Here is a 19,569-nt window from a genome sequence, read left to right on the forward strand (position 1 = left end):
GATGCTATTTACGCTTTGACTAATTAATTACAAATGGATTCACGAGAATAGTAATAGTAGCCAAAGATAACTCCAGGTGTCTTGTGAAGTAAGTCGCTCAATGCAAGTATCAGCTGTCAGGTCTATCAACCCAAAATAACACTCTCAGAAACACAGTTCACGCAGCATACCAACTACCCACATAGTTCCGAGGCCAGATATCCAAGGATCATCCTTTGACATCCAGTATAGCAAATGCCCTCCTGTCTCTTCACTTCACTGCCTCTGCCCCAGAACAAGACCCTACACACACCACCCACTTACAAGTCGGAGTCTTTGCTCTGCACCTAAACTTTTTCTCTAACTCATACCCATTCTCAAGCACAATGACGTCCAAAGAACACCCAAACTGGCTCACGGCCCTCCTAGCCGACACAAGGCCACCCCCAAAGCTGTTCGCCTGGTCTCCCGCCAACATCCAGCCAAAGCTAGATGAAGGCATTGACATGGGAAGCTCCAACAGCGATGAGGAGTACGACAACGATGCCTGTGTCTGTCCATCAACAGATTCTGATCAGCGTATCTACATCATTGGTCCTGGGAACATCGGTCGGCTGTACGCAACTCACATGGCTCGTCATCCCAATGCCCTTCCCATTACGCTCGTGGTTCATCGAAAAGAACTGTTATCGCAGTGGGCCGCATGTGAAGGCGTCGGCCTCGCAGACCTAACAAGTGGCAAGATCTTGCTCAACAAAGGCTTCACCGTTGAGTGGTGGACCGAAACAAGACCTCCCTACGGTCCTGTAAAAGAAGTTGCAGACGGGAAGAAACTTCACAATGTCTTCATATCCACAAAAGCAGAAGCTGGATTAGCTGAAGCAGATCGCATTCGCCGATATCTGGGAAGATGCAGTTCCGTCGTCTTTGCCCAGAACGGCGTCTGCAAACTCTGGCCTCCCCACGGTCCTTTATACATTTCTCATCGATACCCAAGCGGTGATACTCCAACTTTCTCCGCCTGTGTCGTGAGTCATGGGGTTGCATCAGCAGGTCCTTTTCTGAGTGTCCATGCGGCTCCGGCTGACGCATACATCGGACCTGTGTTCTGGGCATCTGATCCCGAATCGCCGTGGAGGCAACCATCGGATGACTTCTTTATCCGGCATATTGCTACGACACCGCATGTCAACACGAAGCAAGTGTCTTCGGGTGAGATTTGGCTCCTTCAGTTGGAGAAGTTGGTCATGAATGCGGCGATCAATCCACTTACGGCGTTACTGCGCTGTAAAACGGGGGAGTTGTTCACATCCTATGGCTCTGATGATCCTTTGGTACTGGTGATCGACAAGCTCCTCTGGCAGACAAGTGCTGTTATCCAAGGTCTTATTGATCATGACACGAGTCACAGTGTTATCACTTCCTACGCTGAACAGAGGTCGCAGCCCGGGATGAGCTGCAGCGTCCTTAAGGTCCGAAAGAAGTTGATGGAGAGATTCTCGCAACCCATCTTGAAGGCAAAGCTATATACATTTGGTCTCAAGATATTTGAACATCGCAGCTCTATGTTGCAGGATATAGAGGCTGGGAGGAAGACTGAGATTCGGGACTTTAATGGTTGGATTGTAGACATGGCTTGTTTCTTGGGTACGGGTTTAGATGTTAGCGTTCACAGGAGCTTAATTGGGTTGGTGCAGCGCTGTGACAGCTTGGATAAGGTGGAGCTCGGTAGAGCATTGCTGTAAAAATACAGGGTAGAATAGGCCCAAACTACAGTAAAGATCTAATATTATTACTTAACTTAATATTCAACAAGCCTGATTAATTATAATTATTGTTTTATAATCCCATAAGCGCCAATTGCCGTATTCTTATTTGATACTCCTTACTTACACTCTACTAGCAATAGCCTCCAACGAATTTCACATTTTAGCAATGCCTCATCGTTGCGTTCAATACTCCGGCTTTCCCAAAATAGAAAAGCAGCAGAACACTGTTCAAATCCTCATCTCACATCAACCTCGTATTCCCAATCGGGCATTATACGAGCGGCAATCGACATGTCATCCGCAACTCAAACATGCATGTCACATCATACCCACACGCCAATCTGCGACCTGTCTTAAACAAAAGATGGGTCGTCAAATCTGCTGCCAGGGATAGCCACGGAGTAAAACGGAAAATTCCGATTGGCCTGCGAGTGAAGAGTTTTGAGACAAGACAGTCGATCAATGACGAGACGGAAGCGCTCCGAGCCGTAATTCAACTTGCAGCAATTCTCCGCTGAGCGGCATTAGCTGGCCTTAACTGTCAACGCCACTTCATACCTATCAACCCCCCACGCAAAAGGATCAAGTGCATTTCTAGACATATGATCTCATGTAAGAAAACGCTATTGTACTCCCCGCTGAGACAAGCGCCCGGCAAGTCTCTTTCCCGGCATTCCTTCCTTTGTTCTATGCAGTCATCACGCGACGCCCAGAAGAATCCCACTCCCTTTCCTGCGCCGTGCTGACGCATGAGAAATCCCTCCATTATGTCTGAGTTACGGCGGGTCCTCGGACTCTGGGTTCAATCCGACGGGAAAATACGCGTGTCCGCGCGCCCGATCGAGGAACGGTATTTGTTGTTTCCCCCATTTGCTTTGGGGGTGACGGTGAGTGAGAGGAGAGGCCCGACGCTTGCAAACCGTATCTCTATCGATAATTTACTATGGGAAAACGAACAGCGGAGAATTCAGCGGCGAATGTGGAGGGTGAGGAGAAGCATCCCGAGATGGGTGTTGATGGACGACCTGAGAGAGAGCCTACCTTTCAGGATTATATGGTATGACAACATCGAGCTCACCACTGGAACAGTTTGATGCAGAGAGTACTGATATCTTCTCTGTTACGTAGAGAGTCTTCAAATATGCCTCCAGATGGGATCTTCTCGCATACACCGTTGGTGTAATTGCCTCGATTGGTGTCGGCATCACCTTGCCTTTGTTAAACATTGTTTTCGGTAAGTAAAGAAAACAAGGCTTAATATCAACGCTTTACGCTAACGAGTTGATTGAACGGTAGGTCAATTTGCTAGCAAATTCTCAGACTATGCTGACACCGAAACACTGCCGGGCGACGAGTTCCGCTCAAAGCTTAGTGAACTTTGGTGAGTTTGACCTACGATACGAAAACTAATTTTCGCTTGATGGCCGCTAATACCAAGCGCGATAGCCTGTACCTGCTTGGTCTCTTTCTTGGTCGCCTTGTGCTAGGCTACATCAACAACGTACGCTGTCTATCTCGGCGTTTCTGCTCATCTGCTTACCGCTTCTCAGTTCGCATTCCGCATGACCGGCGTGAGAATCACCTCCGCCATTCGTCAGGACTATTTCACGGCATTGTTCTCACAAAGCGTCCATGTACTGGACTCTATGCCTCCAGGATATGCAACCACTATCATCACAACTACCGGAAACACTCTGCAACTCGGAATTTCCGAGAAGCTGGGTGTTTTTGTGGAGTATAATGCCACCATGATCGCTTCAATCATCGTCGCCTTCATCTACAGCTGGCAGCTTTCCCTTGTGACATTCACTGCTGTTGTCTTTATCACTTTCAGCGTCAGTCTGGTGCTTCCCTACATCACCAAGGGCCAGACAAACCAGACCAAAGTATGTACCGATTCTTAGATCCTGCGACATGATACTGACGAAAGGGTTAGTCCGAAGCTATGGCGATGTCTGTGGCTAGCGAGGCCATGAGCGGCATCCGAATGATAGTAGCTTATGGCGCCGAGTCACGAATTGGGGGCAAGTATGGCAGATTCGTTGACGAAGCAAAAAAGCATGCTCAATTCGCTGGTCCGTTTATAGCCTTGCAGTATGGGCTTGTGTTCTTCAGCAGTTATGCGGCGTTTGGCCTCGCATTTTGGTACGGAACAAGGCTCTTGCTTGACGATAAGATCAATCAGCTCGGGGCCATCATAGTCGTCTTGTTCTCTGTCATGATGATCGTCACGGCAATGGAGAGAGTCTCTACACCTCTACTAGCAGTCAGCAAAGCAACAGTCGCAGCTTGCGAGTTCTTCACCGTCATTGATGCACCCCGACCCGAACCTGGCCATCTCACCAACCCAGATGTGTCTGCGACAGAAGACATTATCTTGGAGGATGTGACTTTCGCTTACCCCAGTCGGCCTCACGTCAAGATCCTCGACAATCTCAATCTGAGAATCGAAACAGGCAAAGTCACTGCAATTGTCGGCCCCTCTGGCTCAGGCAAGAGTACAATCGTCGGTCTTGTTGAGAGGTGGTACAGTCTCAAAGACCAGTACGTCATCTCCAAGCCAGTCGAGAAGCCGACCGACAAGAAGAACAACGGCGACAAAGAGGAGGACGAGCAAGAGTTACAAGAGCTCTCGTTCGCAGGAGACGAGACTGGCCCACCAGTTGAGCTCCATGGCCGAATTTCTACGTGTGGCCACTCTCTTGATGACATCAACGTCAAGTGGTGGCGATCGCAAATTGGACTTGTCCAGCAGGAGCCGTTCCTCTTCAATGACACCATCTACAGTAACGTTCTCAACGGCCTCATCGGTACAAAGTGGGAGAATGAGCCGGACGAGAAGAAGAGGGAGATGGTGCATGAGGCCTGCAAGGAGGCCTTCGCAGATGAGTTCATTGAGAAGCTGCCAGAGGTACGTCAGATCACCCATTGCTCTCCAGCTTACACCCTGACACTAAAGCAAAATACTGACATCTTCTAACTGCAGGACTATAACACCGCCGTCGGCGAAGTCGGTATCAAACTCTCAGGCGGCCAACGCCAACGCATCGCCATCGCCCGCGCCATTATCCGCCGGCCCGCCATCCTCATCCTCGACGAGGCCACAAGCGCAATCGACGTCCGCGGCGAACGAATCGTACAAGCAGCACTCGACCGAGCCTCCAAGAACAGAACAACGATTGTAATCGCACATCGCCTTTCTACAATCAAGAAGGCTGATCGGATCGTTGTTCTGCGACAAGGACAGGTTATTCAGTCTGGTACCCATGAGAGTCTTTTGACTGATGAGACCGGCCTTTACTATAACCTTGTCAATGCCCAGGCACTGTCTCTTGGGGAGCAGAAGGAGGGGAATGAGGTGATTGCCAAGGAAGAGCGGCCGTCTTCTGTTCATGAAAAGGCACACACCGAGTCCACCATCGAAGACAAGCCCCTGGAGAAGAAACCCAAGAACAAAGGTCTCCTCTCTAGTTTCGGCCGCTTCTTCTACGAGACCAAGTCCAACTGGTGGATGATGGCCCTAACCCTCTTCTTCTCCGCCTGCGCTGGTGCCGCCGTTCCCTTCCAAGCCTGGCTCTTCGCCAAAGTCATCATCGTCTTCGGCTACCTCCCCGACAAGTCCAAGGTCAGAAGCGAAAGTTCCTTCTGGTCGCTCATGTGGACTGTGCTCGCTATTTCCGCTGGTCTAGCCTACTGCGCTACCTTCTTCTTGTCGACCCGCACGGCGAGTACCATTCGTGCCAAGTACCAGAAGCAGTATTTCTTGTCCATCTTGCATCAGAAGGTTGCCTTCTTTGATCACGATGATCACTCGCAGGGGACGATGGCTGCGAGGAGCGCTGAGGATCCACGGCAGCTGGAAGAGCTGCTGGGGTCCAACATGGCAAGTGTTTTTATTGCGCTGTGGACTCTGATTGGTACTATTGCCATCGCACTAGCTTTTGCGTGGAAGCTTGCTCTCGTATCTCTTTGTGTAGTCGTCCCCATCCTCCTCGCCGCTGGATATTGGCGAATGCGCTACGAGATCAAGTTCGAAGAGATGAACAACGCCGTGTTCGTCGATAGCTCCAAGTTCGCCTCTGAAGCAATCGGCGCATTCCGTACAGTAGCATCTTTCACACTTGAAGGTGCTATCTGCGATCAGTTCCGCACTCTCAACAGCAATCATGTCAAGGACGCCTTCAAGAAGGCTCGTTGGGTGAGCCTGTTGTATGCCTTCTCTGATAGCGCGACCATCGGATGCCAGGTTATTGTACTGTACTACGGTGGACGTCTTCTCCTCAGCGGCGAGTATGATCTGGAGAATTTCTTCGTGTGCTTCATGTCTGTCTTGAATGCGGGCGAGACAACTGGACGCGCACTCAGCTTTGGACCCAACGTCGCTCAAGTCCGTGCAGCTGCCAATCGTATCCTTGGATTGAGGGACAGTCAGGTTAAGGATGGGCCTGAAGCTACTGGAGAGCGGTTCATTTCTCTTGGTGATGGCATGAAGATTGAGCTAGAGAATATTCACTTCAAGTATCCTACTCGCGACGTGCCTGTCTTCCAGGGTCTCAGTCTCACGATTGAGAAGGGCCAGTTTGCTGCTCTTGTTGGTGCGTCGGGCAGTGGAAAGAGTAGCATCGTATCTCTTCTAGAAAGGTATGCAGACATTTGTGACATGTTTGTGATGAATGCTGACATGATGCTACTGATAGATTCTACGACCCTGATCACGGTCGCATCCTCTGCAATGGCCAAGACATCGCCGCCAACAATGTCTACACATACCGTCGTCATCTCTCGCTTGTTGCTCAAGAGTCAAGCTTATTCCAAGGTACGCCAAACAGATCGCACTATCATAAACGACATAGCTGATGATCTTACAGGCACGTTACGAGAGAACATCCTCCTCGGCGTCGAAGACACCGTCGACGAGGCGACTGTCCATCGTGTATGCAAAGAAGCATCCATCCACGAGTTCATCATGTCCCTCCCAGAAGGATATCAAACCCAAGTAGGCTCCCGCGGCGTGACCCTCTCGGGCGGCCAAAGACAGCGCGTCGCCATCGCTCGAGCATTGATGCGAAACCCTGATATCTTGCTCCTCGATGAGGCTACAAGTTCTCTCGATTCGGAGAGTGAGAAGCTGGTCCAAGAGGCTTTTGAGCGCGCTGGCAAGGGGCGTACTATGGTAGTTGTTGCTCATCGTCTTGCGACGGTGCAAAATGCCGATGTTATCTTTGTTCTTGGCGAGGGCAAGTTAATTGAGAAGGGGAGCCATCGCAAGTTACTGGCAGCTCGTGGTGTTTACTGGCAGATGGTAAGTCATTCGTACCCCAGAACTTAAGGGCCCTGTTTGAGTTGAGTGCTGACTTTGTAACAGTGTCAGAGCCAGGCTTTGGACAAGTAGATGTCTTCTTGACTTTGATGATATCGCTATCCCAGGAATTTAAACTGTTTTTACTTACTGTATTATCACATATTGAGATACGCTGATATCTAAGAAAATTCCGACATCTCCTGTGACTAAGTCCAGACATCAGCCACTGTTTCGACTTGATCATCCACTATCCGTATACATCTCATACCAGCACTTCTGCGTCGTCTATTGGTAATAAAATATAATTAACAGAATTTAATATCTATTTTAAAGTAATGTGATTTATTGTATCTATATAGAGACTAGACGGTTTATTCATCCAACATCTACATTTATAACGCTCATGCGCCCTGTAGGACCCCCAAACATATGAAGTCCAAGACACAGTCACCGCATCCGGTATCACAGTATTTGTGGCGATATCCGTCTCCACAACCGTATCGTACTCGGTGACTGTCACGTAATCCACGTTGGTAAGAACAGGACTATTATAGGCAGTCGCAGATGCCGTGTTGTAATTCGTCATGTGAATAGTGTTGCGGTTGGTCACACCGACTGTGTCATAGTTGGTGACAACTACATTTTTGTAGTTCGTTACCGTAACCTTGACTGACTTGGTCATTGTCGCACTTTTGCGCTGTGATACCGCTTTGGTGTTGCGATCTGTTATCGCCAAAGTCTTCAAGTCTGTTGACGTTCTGGTTACTTGATTGTAGATAGTAGTGACTTTCTTCTTGGTAATATAGCTTGTGGTATACTTGGTCACCATATGTGGTACAGATTTGGGTTCCTTGGCGGTGAGAGTCTGTGTTGTTGCGGCAGCGGGTTTGTTGGTGATGTGGCATGAATAGGCACTGCTAACGACTCGAGGGTTCAGGTCTCTTTTCCTTTAGTGGAACGTATATGGTAATGTGATTGCCCTTATCCCCTGGTCGATGAGATTTAGGCAGCATTGGTCCCCTTACGCCTCGATCTTCACAGCGAGAGGGTCTTGTTCTTAACCCTCTTTCAGCTCACAGAGGCAATACGAATCAATGATGCGTCAGCAGTGTGGTATGGTCCCATATCGTCGAAGCCATTTACTATATTAACCTGAGACGTCGCACAAGAGTATTTTGATAGTCCTCTCTTGTATGACTTCTGGTGCCTCTGAGGTCTGGCATAATTCTTGATTGCAGTAACTGGGTTGAGGAATAGTCCACAGATTTACACAAAATTAAGACATCTGCAAATATACTATATCAAGGTCCCCGTCATAGTCGAGTACAATGGCTGCGTTGCTTCAAGATGTTTCTCATCTCATAGGGATCAGGAAACAATGGCCCTCGGCGCTGACAAATTGATAGGGCTGACAAATGACTCTACAGAATCAAGCTGCCACTAACAGCCAGTAAAAAACGCCATGTAACATGACGTACCGTCGACACCTGATTGGCTCTGATCTGACACAATCTAGGTATGATTGATAAGATGGATCCGATGGTGGTTCCGCGGAACCTCACGATAAACACGCCCAGTGCTTCCCATCTTCTCGCGGGTCAACATCTGCGTAGTGATTGATAAGATGCTTGATAATGGGCAAATTTGGGCTCTTATTATGTGTATATTGATTGATTGTGCATAGTTATATAAGGCTGCCCATCGTCTGCTTCTCAATGATCAATTCACATTCTCATTCCATCTCATCTGATCTCAACACGTTCACAGCTATTCCAAAACGAACAGCACTCTACAACAACTCATTAACACTCCAGTCATGGCCGCCAAGTCTCCCATCGTCCTTATTCTCGGCTCCGGCCCAAACATCGGCCAGTCCGTCGCCCGCAAGTTTGCTTCCAAAGGCTTCAGAGTCGCCATTGCTTCTCGATCTCAGAAGGAGGCAGACAGCACCGACAAACAGCTCAACATCAAGACTGATCTGACCAAGCCGCTCGAAGTTGCCGATGCCTTCAGCAAGGTGAAGACCACTTTCGGAACGCCCAGCGTTGTAGTCTACAATGGTAAGTGCTAGTTTCCAGCAAGATATGATCAACTGGCTCACACGCTACAGCTAGCGCCGCGGCCTTTCCTCCAGCGGATGACCCGCTATCCGTCTCTTACACCGATTTCACCAACAATACCGCCATCAACATCCACAGCGCCTTCATCGCAGCCCAGCAGGCAGTCGCTGGATTCTCTCAGCTTCCAGAGTCAGCTGCACGCACCTTCATCTACACAGGCAACGTTCTCAACGTCACAATCCTTCCCAAGTTCCTCGATGCAGGAGTTGGCAAGTCTGGTGCAGCTCATATGATGTGGGCTGCTGCGGATGCATACAAGAGCAAAGGCTACAAGTAAGCCGCCGAATCTCAAGTCTAGTGCTGTTGGCTAACATTCTCAAGGTTCTACTACGCTGATGAGCGCAAGCCTGATGGAGCGCCCAAGTACCGCGTTGATGGAGATGCTCATGCTGATCTGTACTGGGACCTATCCCAGGGTAAGGAGCAGGGACCCTGGATGCAGACTTTTGTAAAGGGAGAGGGATACAAGAAGTTTGACACGCTTTACACTCCCATTGCTTAGGTAGCACCTATTTTGTACTAGGACACTGTAAATGGCATTAGAACCCAGCTTAGAGCCCTTGATCTAAATATGTAGCTTGCCTCCTAGCTTCCTCCCCCTCCAGTATGAGTATTTATCTGGCCAGAATAAATCCAATACCCATTGTTGCATCTTGCCCCAGGAGTATTTTCTAGATATGCCCCAGTCCATGGCCTCTGCGGCAGAACGTATTCACCATCAAAAGAGCGCCATATCTGCCAGTGAAAAGTATCTCCTCTATGCCCTTGGGCGCGGATTATCTCGCGCCGCAATTCAACATACGCAGTGTGTGAGATTGAGACGGCGAAAGGTTCTTGCATGCGATCAGAGGTGTGGCGGTTGAAAAAGTCGTCAAGTATTGCAAAAATGTGTCCAAACTCCGTTTCTCCATCTTTTGACAGACCAAGTTTCAAGGCCAGATTGAGTCTCTTGAGGCTAGGGAAGTGATTGTCGAGAATCAGAAGGATTGCCTTGAGGTCCCTTTCGCGCGGGAGATTCTTGCCTTTACTGACGTCGGTTTCAACAGACCAGATAATTTCCAGTGATGTTACAGCTGATAATCTTTGTGGGAGGATATATGCCGGGAGGTCGATGAGCAAAATTGCGCTCGAGATATGTATGGTGTTTGTACTGTACAGGACATCGATGCCCTCAGTGTAGCTGACAGGTACATGGTGAGCATGAGCCTATGGACCATATGAATGGAGACTTACGCCTGCCGGCACGTTTGAAGCCATCCCAGAGCGCCGATCCAACACCCGTAGAGCTCTTCACCGTTCTTCTTCCACATGTCACAGCAGTGTGCGATCCCTACGCAACACCTATCCTTATCGACTGCTCTCGAGCTATAGGACTCTGTCGCGATAGCTGGGTGCCAAGGCGGAGGTTTGCGATGGCATGTGCAGCCTCTCCAGGACCAAGACTTTGGTCGGCTCTTGTCCAGGCCGGACCACCATTCCTGGATCATGGCATGTGTTTGCTTGTTACCTGGCATTGGTGGGTGGTTGTATGTGAGGTCCATATGAACTGTTCGATCGCCAAACGCCTCAATCAGGACTTGCCTTCGGATCTCATATGGGAGCATCTGGAAGAATGGTGCAGTCTGTTGGGATTGGGACAAGGCTTCAATTGAAGGCGATGGCGTTAAAATGTGCGATCGCGGACTTGGGAGAGTTGGAGGCTCGGGAACGCCGTTATGCTTCTCCCGTTTCGCCACGTACCATGTCATAAATCGTCGCTTCATGGTTCATAGCAGGCAAGAATTGCCATTCGTGCTTGTGTTGGTTGTGGATAAGAGTCACGCTAAGAGCGCGTTGTGGCCAAGCTATTACTAAGAGTTAGTAGGGCAAGATAGTGCTAAGATAGCCATGCACTATATATATGCAATTATTATTATTTTTTCTATATCTATTTAGTATCTTTATTACTGTAATAGGGTTTAGGGATTAAAAGAGGCTTTAGCCTTAAGGCTATAAAGGTAAAGAATATTAATATATATATATATATATAGTTTAAGGGTAAAGAGTAAAAATAAAATAAAAAAAAATTATAAAAAATAATAATTTTTAATAATTTTAATTATAAGCTAAATATAAATAGCTAGTTAAGTTTAATTAAAATAAAGTATTTATTATAAAAATGGAAAATTAAATAATTAGTTTAATAATATTAAATATAAATATAAAAAATAAAAAGTTTAATTTAAAAAAGTATAAAAAAGCTAAAGTTTTAAGAATTCTTTTTTTTTATTTAATTTTTTATATATTTTTTCCCTTATTATTAATTTAATAAAGCTATTAAGCTTTTAACTTTTTATTTAAAGGCTTAAATAATAAGTTCTTTATAGTAGGCCTATATCTTAAAGGTTAAAATTATATAAGGTTTATTTACCTTAATAATATAATTACTGCTTTAATTAAGTAGTATTAATACTGCCTTTTAGTAGTTATATTAGCCCTTTTCTTTACTTTAATTACAAGATCTTTAATTAATCTATTTAATAATAAAGAATAATATATATAAATACTTAAATTTAAATTTAAATAGAATTATTATATTAAAACAGTAAGCTTATTAATAAATTTATAAAAATCTAATAATTTATAAGTAAAAGGTTTTAAATATTTATTATTTATTACCTTAAGTAAAACCCCTTTAATATATTTTTTAACTATAAATTATTAAGTAGTTTTAATAAAATATATATTTTATTTTAATTTTATATTCTCTTAAAATATTTCTAATAAAAGCTATAAGAGTTTTTATTTATAAAATAATTAAAAAGTTATTTAATTAGTTTTATATATTTATTATATATTACTTATTAATAATAAGAGATAAGTAAAGTTATTATTACTTACTCTTTACTATAAGGCAAGATATATATATATAAATAAGAATATGTTATTAATTGCTTTAGGCATCTTACTGCACAAGTCCAAGAGCCTCTCTGCGTGACTGGGAAGCAGGGTCATAAAACGGCTTCTCCCCCAACGAGACAACCCTGTTTCCTTGACGCTTTCCAACGTAGTCACTAGAAGCATTAATCAGCATGCTGGGCTCAGAAGCTAAATAGTTATAGTATACGTACTTGGTAGCGGTGTGGAACACAGAGCGGCTGTAGAAAGTCTATAGTTAGTTTTTAGACAAACGACAGGGAACTAGGCCGGCTATGTAACTCACTTATCCCAGATGGCAAGATCGTTCTTTCCCCAGCGAAACCGTACTTGAAGGTCGTGGTTCTCGGTGATAAGTTGGCGAACTTGGGGTACTTAGTATTGTGACCTCATTATAGGAAGTTATTGCTCTCACAGTAAGTCTTGAGAATCTCGCTTTCGGTATTAGATACACCGTTGATGTGTCCAGCTGAAAGCTGGTGGCCCACGGCGAAGAGACTCTTCCATCCAGTCACAGGGTTTGTACGCACAACAGGGCTGATCGGTTAGTTTTTTCAATCGCCAATACGTCAGAGCTGACATGGGATGCTTACTGCTCAGCCTTAAAATCTAGCCCAGTGTTCTCTGGAGCACCACGGTAATCGTCAATGAGATCTTCGCCGAAAGTCTCCTTGACTCGCACGAAGTTGGGTTGGTGGTGAGTTGCAGTCAAGTTCTCGGCCAGCTTCTTAAACGGTGGCGAGAGGCGATCGTAAAGTTCGTACCCAGACGCCCAGAGTGTATCACCACCAACGTCCTGTGGAGGTTGGATGATTTTAAGAATAGCATAGTCAGATGGGATATTCTCAAACGTGATGCTGTGACTCATTATTAAGATGCTCATATTTGACTTTCCCTTCATACACTTACTCAGCATGCCATCCCTCTCCAGCCAGGTTCTTAGAAAGGGAGCTCCATTTTTCATTATAGAACTTGCGATTCTGCTCAGAGGAGATGACGGATACTTCATCATCAAGTCTTCCATTCTCATCAACAGCAATACCACGCTTACTGTTTGAGAGCGCATGTCGATGGAGCTAAATGGTCAGTTGAATACTCAGAACAAGCATCTGAAGTGACAAACCTTGGATGTCTCTGGTTTGCCTGTCAGCTCCCCAAGCTTCTGTCCAAGGTATTTCTGATCGTCGATGTTGAGGTCTTGGTTCCGGAAGAAAAGGACGCCGCGTTGGGAAACTAGAATTGTAAGCACTGTTTTGTATAAACCACTAAGAGCCAGATCAGATATTCATACCAAGCACAGCCAAGTCTCTGAGTTTGTTGTCATCCTTCAAGATCTCGCTAAGCTGCAGCTTAGGAAACTCTCGGCCGATTACAGCAGTGACATCAAATTGCTCTTCAGCGTCAAGGCTACCGCTATAAGACAGGGGACCATGCAGGCGTGAGGTGCTGCTGGTTTCGGTACCTTTGACGGGTTTAGGCACAGGCTGAACTGCTGGAGCAGTGCTGGGGGTATCAACGTTAGCAGCAGGTGGCGACATGATGAGTAACTAAGAGTTTGTGTATGTTGTATTGAAAGAGAATCTGAAGGGTGCTTGCCGTCACAATTTGTTAGGACAGATGTTGCTATAAGTGCGGTTTCTGTTTACTCGTACTATGAACAGCAGTACACCTCCTTTAAAAGCAAACTCGATGTCTCTAAAGAGCCCAAGCTGCTTGTTCACAAAAAGCTAATCACAGGCCGATATGTCCTTCATCACCTCATCTGGCGCAATTCGCTCGACATATCTCCTACACACCATCTCAGGAATACTAGGGAATCACGCTCATCGGATACAAGCATCCGCTTAGCGTGTGTGTGTAGGCTTCCACTGGTGTGTGGCAGGCGATAGTTGATATCATCGGAAGAGCTGTATGTTAAGCCACGATCATCACAATACAGAAGCATTTGCTATATATATACTCTACAGTTATCCAAAGTCCAAGAACTACTTTGCGACAGGTTCTTTTGTGTCATGTTGTTTTCTTCAATTAATTCGTGATTCTATCTAGATTTGGATGAATGCGATCTATCAGTCTAGTGTATCAAGAGAGTCAAGCTGGGAATCACCGAATAATTCAATAAAAGCACGAGCCATGGGGGTATTCATTGCGCGATTCGAAGAGCATGAATATGATTGGTACACAATGACGTTCAGCTTGAGATGAAACAGCTCATACCCCAATTAACGGTGTTAACCAGGTATCTCCGTTCTATTGTCCAATAAACTTGTGACCCGAACTGCGATAGAGCTAGTGGATTAGTCTAATTCTTTTCATGCTGCTCTATCAGCAAGCAGAGATAACAGGGTACAACGTTATGTTAATTGAGTTGCGTCATTGTACATATAGTGGCGTCAATACAGTGGAATGGACCCAACCAATATGTACATTACGGCATTTATTACTGTATATTGTCATCGCGTGTTAAAGGTGGTGCTTGAGCAGAGAGTTTTGTCGTGTTAGGGACCGAGGTGTAGGATTTATCTAGTCTGTTAGATTCTATCTGCTGCGCAGATATTGAAAACAGATAAAAGTTGATGCTGTGATATAAAAAGATTCACGACGTGCAGATACGCCTGTTTGTTACTGCTCTTTGTAAGTCCAAATACTTTGAACAGAATATAGTGAAAATGGCACTGATCTTTCAGTACCACCACTTGTCCATGTTTTAGTCAGGCACCTCTAATAGCTTAAGAAATGGACACCATTTATTTATATATAGTCAATTGGTATGCTCCTAACTGCTCCTCCTCTTGATTGGCAAGCTTCAGTTAGTCGATGTGGAAGTAATTGGGACAACCAAGCTTTCGTCATAGAAAGAAAACCACGATATCTTAATGAGCGAATCTAAAATCCAGTCTTCTGTTGCCTTCATCCTTGGTAGTGTCAAGATATTCCAACCTCTCCGACTCAGTCATATCATTCCATTTCTTATCGCGTGACTTATTACGGAGGATGTAGTAAACCTTTACCAGGACATAAAGGACAATATTCATAATAAGAATAGCAAGTAACTGTCGATTACCACGGTGGTATTTAGGAGCATCATCCTTGCGATAGATGTTGGAAGCGATAATACCGCCAGCTTGACAAAACATGTTGTAACAGGCGGCCGATACGGTTCGAGAGCGTACACTATTCGAGTTGCGAGAGTTCCAAGCTACCTGGATAGGATGGGCTAGATGGAAACAGTTAGCTCCAGTTGTTGGATCTTCCCTTCCACTCTACTCACCATTTGGATAGGACAGCAGCACAGTGGTGACGGCATAGACAGTCCAACGGCTAGCTGTCTGGGTATTGGCGACATTGAACCAAATAAGACAAGGCAAGATCCAAATCTGACCAATTATTCCCATGAGAGTCAGGTTCTTCACATACTCGGCTGCATAAGTGAGGATCAACATGGTAATAATATGAAATACTGTATATGGAATGCTTAAGAGGTTGGACTGGAGCGTGTTGAAGCCGAGGCTTTTGAGCGACAGAGTCAAGTACTGCCCCTCCGGAGTGGCAGGGATCTGGAAGGTTAATCCAAGCAGATACAATGGCCAAAGGTCGTAGTCACTAAGACTCTGGAACAGCAGTTTGAATGTAATGGGCTGTCGGTTGTGCATTGTGCTCTTGGTGGGATCTTCGCGGATGATGCGGTTGACCATGATGACTTCTTCTCTCTCAGTGAACCAACCTGTCTTTCCACGGAACCAATTGGCAGTTTGGATTGGGCCCGGGGGCATGAGACCATAGGCGAGGAGGCCGAAGATCAGAGTGATGAGGCCCTCAATGAGGAACAGCCATCGCCAACCAGCGTGACCGTTGATACCTCGCATCTCCAACAAGGCAGCCGCAAGAAGCGCCGAGATGATGTCGGCGACGCTCATCATGGTCCAAAAGAACCCTAGACGAATCGAAAGCTCGTGGTGCTTGTAAAAGTATGAGAGGTACAGAATCACCTTGATGAGATCAGTCAGCATGGTTGATGAACCGGCATTGAATGACCTAACCAGACTCGACTTACATCAGGGATAAAGCCACCCTGTAGAATTCCAAGAAATGCACGACAGGCTAGAAATGATTCGCGGCCTGATAGCCAGAACTGCGCCGCCGCAACAATACTCCAGAGGCACATTTGGGTCGGGATCCAACGATCAGGACCCATCCATTTAGAGACAAGCTGCGATGGCAGCTCAGCGCAGAGGAACGAGAGCTTGAACACCGTGTTTCCAAGGTTAAAGTCTGTAGCATTATAATCAATCACTGAATACAATATGTGTAAGCGGGCCAACCGTACCGTTGGTCGTCAAGCCCAAGTCGCCTAGGAGGTTGTCCGTCAAGGCTTGGGAAATGTTGGCTCTGTCCAACTCAAGGGCCATGAACATGGTACATGCCCAGATCATAATTTTGATGTCGACTTTGCGGACCAATTGCTTTTCTTCCCCCCAGGTCCATCGTGCAAGGGGATCAAAGCGACTGAGGTTTTCCCTGATCAAAGATATTAGTAAGACTTATCATAAGGTCTATAGATAGATGGATGACCTTACCAGTCTGATCGCGGCTGGTATTGCTCGGCAGTTTTAGGATCATCAAAAACACTGGCCTGTACAAATAGTGTTAGAGGTAAGTACTAGTAATGTAGCAGATCAAAGGTCACTTACTTGGGTAGCGATTGCATCTGCAACAAAACCCTTGCCCCGTTGGAACAAGTGAGTCTTCTCAGTTACAGGCGCTCCAAGTGGTGGCACCGAGTCAACAGAGATCTCAGACTCGGATACATCGAGGTACTTCTGGTCCCTGACTAAAACAGTGGCCATAACGAAACAATAGTAGAGCAGACAGTGAGGCGAAAAGTAAAAGTTTAAGTAATAGTCTAACTTGTGAGTTAAGGGAGATGTCGGCTTCTTTCACATTGGTACGACTATAGCAGTGATATTTATAATTTCATTCAAGGTAGAGATTTGGAAAATACAAGATTTATCATAAGTCCACTGAAGCTCGTTATCTCAGAATGTGGTGAACATCAGAGAAGGCGTGAAGATTTCTCGGTATTACGTGCTTTTGATAGTTGTGGGGGATGTGATATATTACCTATTCCTTTTGGGAAAGACTTGGAGAGCTCCCCTTAGGTAATTTGTATAGATAAGAACCTAATTGTCTTATTTGAGCCAATTGTATAACTTGCTAGCATGCTAACGTGACAGGTGCTCTATATGCTGTTAAGCTTATTCCGTACTTCAGGACCGCTATACTTTGTACTACATAGTTCCGGTGTATGGTACTAAAAAGAAGATGTGTACTAGTAGCGGTTACTTATCAGTAGCGGAATAAGCATCTCTTTAGATATTTATTGCGTGCTAGGGAAGAGGGGGATTTCAAATAAGTATGCTAAGTACGTTCCAGGACTGCAATGCCACTGTATTTCCCTCAAAAAGCCAGTGGCCTTTTATCCATTTCATACCGATCTTCATAGTCTCCCCAAATCCAGTAGCCATTACTTGCTACTGCATTTGCTATCTCGCCTTTGTCGTCCAACACCAATGATGCAAGTGACAACGGTCGCCAGACTTGGGCACCACTCTTTCTAACATAATATTGATCGTTGTGACGCACCTCGTTTTGAAAGTCTTCGTATGCAGACTGCGGGATCGACAACAAAAGAGGGTCCCGAAGCTGACCAAACTGGGGCTGTTCACGTCGACGTTTGAGGAACTTATCTATAGACTGAAGCATACCCACTACATGTGCAGGTCTCCTTTTGATACTCGTCCTGTTATCTTCTATAATAGGTAGGTCGAGTCGTAGACCGATATGGAGGCGCAAGAGACTGGGAAAGTGTGTATCCAGGATGAGTAGATCCTGTTCTAATTGTTGCAGGTTTGGAAATGCTTTTCCTTGTTGTGTATCAGTGTCCAGCCGAAACACAACATCAAGTGAGGATATCAGCAACAAACTTCGCCGAGGGACTAGTGTGCTCAAGTTGGTGAGAAGAGGCTTGCTTGATATATGAATAGTGTTTGTGCCATAAAGGACCTCAGTTCCTTCGATGTACCTGGAGCAGAAGGTAGTTAGTATCAAGTCAATATGATCCATGGAGAAACTAGAGTGCTTACGCTTGACGACAGGTCAAGAGCCAGCCCATGGCTCCTATCCAGCAAGAATCAGGCTTGTCAGTCTGTTTAGTCCACATGGCACAATAGGCCGCCCATCCTTCACAACATCTATCATCAGCAGGCTTGACGATAGTATGGAAATCCACAGTAGTCTTGAAACGAGGATGTGGCAGGCGATGACATACGCAGCCTCTCCACTGCCAGTACCTAGGCTGATTTGTGTCCAGACCTAGATTCTCTTCGGTATATGGATAGAGGTGCATATTCTCGGTATGGTACCTGTGGGCGGGCTTTGTGGATCTGTAAGTAGATCGCTCATCGTTGATCGGTTCACGTAACGGATGAGTTAAAACGAGGTCTATATGAACTGTACGGTTGCCGAATGCGTGAATAAGAATATTTCGTCTAAGTTCGAGGGGCAGTCTGAAGAAGGGAACCGTTTCTGCTAATGTTGTAATTCGCTCCTGCGACGGTGTTGGTGTCAATGTGTACGGTCGCGGATCGGAAAGCCGTGGCATTTCAGGGGTGCGTCGTCTACTCTGCCGTTTCGAGTCAATCCATGCTTCAAAACGCCGATGCATGATGAAAGAAAAAAGTGCTCGGTAAGTTGTTGGGCGTGAGATGCAGCGGAATAACAGTGGAGGGGACGAGCTTTTTATATGCGGTTGGCGGTGTTGCACTGTACTACTGAAGCCTAGCACTGTGCGTTAATTGGCCGGTGGGCAAGAAGTAGCAGGGTTAGTATCCGCGAGCATGATGACATGTTGAGCCGGAAAGCAGACGTGTGATCAAGGCTGGCCAGTAAACGTGGACTGTTTGTCACTGCGTATTACCAGAAACCATCATATTCTACGATCAGATTTCACATCAGATAACGATGGGTGCGCGCTGCCCGGTCAAAATGCTTTCCCCGAACTTAATAATCACAAGTGTGAATCTTCTCAGATGATGTAGATTAGCCAGCTCTAACAAAACCTCCAATAATCAGTTTTCTTTTGGAGGACATATGAAAGCAACCCCGAAATTGAGCACCGTTATTTACCGGTGCTTACACAAACATAAGAATCAGGCTTCAGCCCGCTACATTTGGTACCCAGAGCTGGGTTCCAAGCAAGAAGCTTCTCTAGTGAGATGCTATTGGCTCTTCGGATAGACTTGCAATTATCTTTCTTAGAAACGAGCCAGTATTCCTTGTAATCAGACGCTACATTTGACTGGGTCGGCATAGCTGTTGCCAGCCGCGTGGGCGTTGTCAAGTCTGCGGTTCTGGTGGTCGGAGTGTCTGGGCCAGCAACATAGTACCAGGTATTATCTTCAAACTGCGACACCAATCGCAGGCT

The 19,569-nt window shown here is 46.0% G+C and overlaps 7 protein-coding genes across 7 annotated transcripts; 3 read left to right on the forward strand and 4 right to left on the reverse strand.

The window, feature by feature from the left end:
- Positions 1-365: 365 nt before the first annotated feature.
- FMAN_12972 (uncharacterized protein) lies at positions 366-1,724 on the forward strand (the record flags this gene model as incomplete). The annotated part of the gene is made up of 1 exon (XM_041823475.1): positions 366-1,724. One exon carries the CDS (start codon positions 366-368, stop codon positions 1,722-1,724), a length of 1,359 nt encoding a protein of 452 aa, XP_041689052.1.
- Positions 1,725-2,691: 967 nt separating this feature from the next.
- FMAN_12973 (uncharacterized protein) lies at positions 2,692-7,140 on the forward strand (the record flags this gene model as incomplete). The annotated part of the gene is made up of 10 exons (XM_041823476.1): positions 2,692-2,805; positions 2,877-2,982; positions 3,045-3,129; positions 3,195-3,249; positions 3,299-3,634; positions 3,685-4,659; positions 4,735-6,389; positions 6,446-6,564; positions 6,617-7,050; positions 7,114-7,140. 10 exons carry the CDS (start codon positions 2,692-2,694, stop codon positions 7,138-7,140), a joined length of 3,906 nt encoding a protein of 1,301 aa, XP_041689053.1.
- Positions 7,141-8,866: 1,726 nt separating this feature from the next.
- Positions 8,867-9,672, forward strand: FMAN_12974 (uncharacterized protein; the record flags this gene model as incomplete). Its single annotated transcript, XM_041823477.1, has 3 exons — positions 8,867-9,110; positions 9,161-9,443; positions 9,492-9,672. The coding sequence occupies 3 exons, from the start codon at positions 8,867-8,869 to the stop codon at positions 9,670-9,672; spliced, it is 708 nt and encodes a 235-aa protein (XP_041689054.1).
- An 83-nt stretch (positions 9,673-9,755) lies between these two features.
- Positions 9,756-10,933, reverse strand: FMAN_12975 (uncharacterized protein; the record flags this gene model as incomplete). The annotated part of the gene is made up of 2 exons (XM_041823479.1): positions 9,756-10,350; positions 10,404-10,933. The coding sequence occupies 2 exons, from the start codon at positions 10,931-10,933 to the stop codon at positions 9,756-9,758; spliced, it is 1,125 nt and encodes a 374-aa protein (XP_041689055.1).
- A 1,181-nt stretch (positions 10,934-12,114) lies between these two features.
- FMAN_12976 (uncharacterized protein) lies at positions 12,115-13,624 on the reverse strand (the record flags this gene model as incomplete). Its single annotated transcript, XM_041823480.1, has 8 exons — positions 12,115-12,223; positions 12,281-12,307; positions 12,373-12,451; positions 12,502-12,623; positions 12,680-12,943; positions 12,996-13,162; positions 13,210-13,319; positions 13,378-13,624. 8 exons carry the CDS (start codon positions 13,622-13,624, stop codon positions 12,115-12,117), a joined length of 1,125 nt encoding a protein of 374 aa, XP_041689056.1.
- Positions 13,625-14,959: 1,335 nt separating this feature from the next.
- On the reverse strand, positions 14,960-16,933 carry FMAN_12977 (uncharacterized protein; the record flags this gene model as incomplete). Its single annotated transcript, XM_041823481.1, has 6 exons — positions 14,960-15,303; positions 15,358-16,075; positions 16,141-16,358; positions 16,414-16,604; positions 16,664-16,719; positions 16,778-16,933. The coding sequence occupies 6 exons, from the start codon at positions 16,931-16,933 to the stop codon at positions 14,960-14,962; spliced, it is 1,683 nt and encodes a 560-aa protein (XP_041689057.1).
- A 610-nt stretch (positions 16,934-17,543) lies between these two features.
- FMAN_12978 (uncharacterized protein) lies at positions 17,544-18,810 on the reverse strand (the record flags this gene model as incomplete). The annotated part of the gene is made up of 2 exons (XM_041823482.1): positions 17,544-18,168; positions 18,230-18,810. The coding sequence occupies 2 exons, from the start codon at positions 18,808-18,810 to the stop codon at positions 17,544-17,546; spliced, it is 1,206 nt and encodes a 401-aa protein (XP_041689058.1).
- Between the last annotated feature and the right edge of the window lie 759 nt (positions 18,811-19,569).

The sequence above is a fragment of the Fusarium mangiferae genome, assembly GCF_900044065.1.
Source record: "Fusarium mangiferae strain MRC7560 genome assembly, contig: FMAN_scaffold015, whole genome shotgun sequence".
NCBI lineage: Eukaryota > Fungi > Ascomycota > Sordariomycetes > Hypocreales > Nectriaceae > Fusarium > Fusarium mangiferae.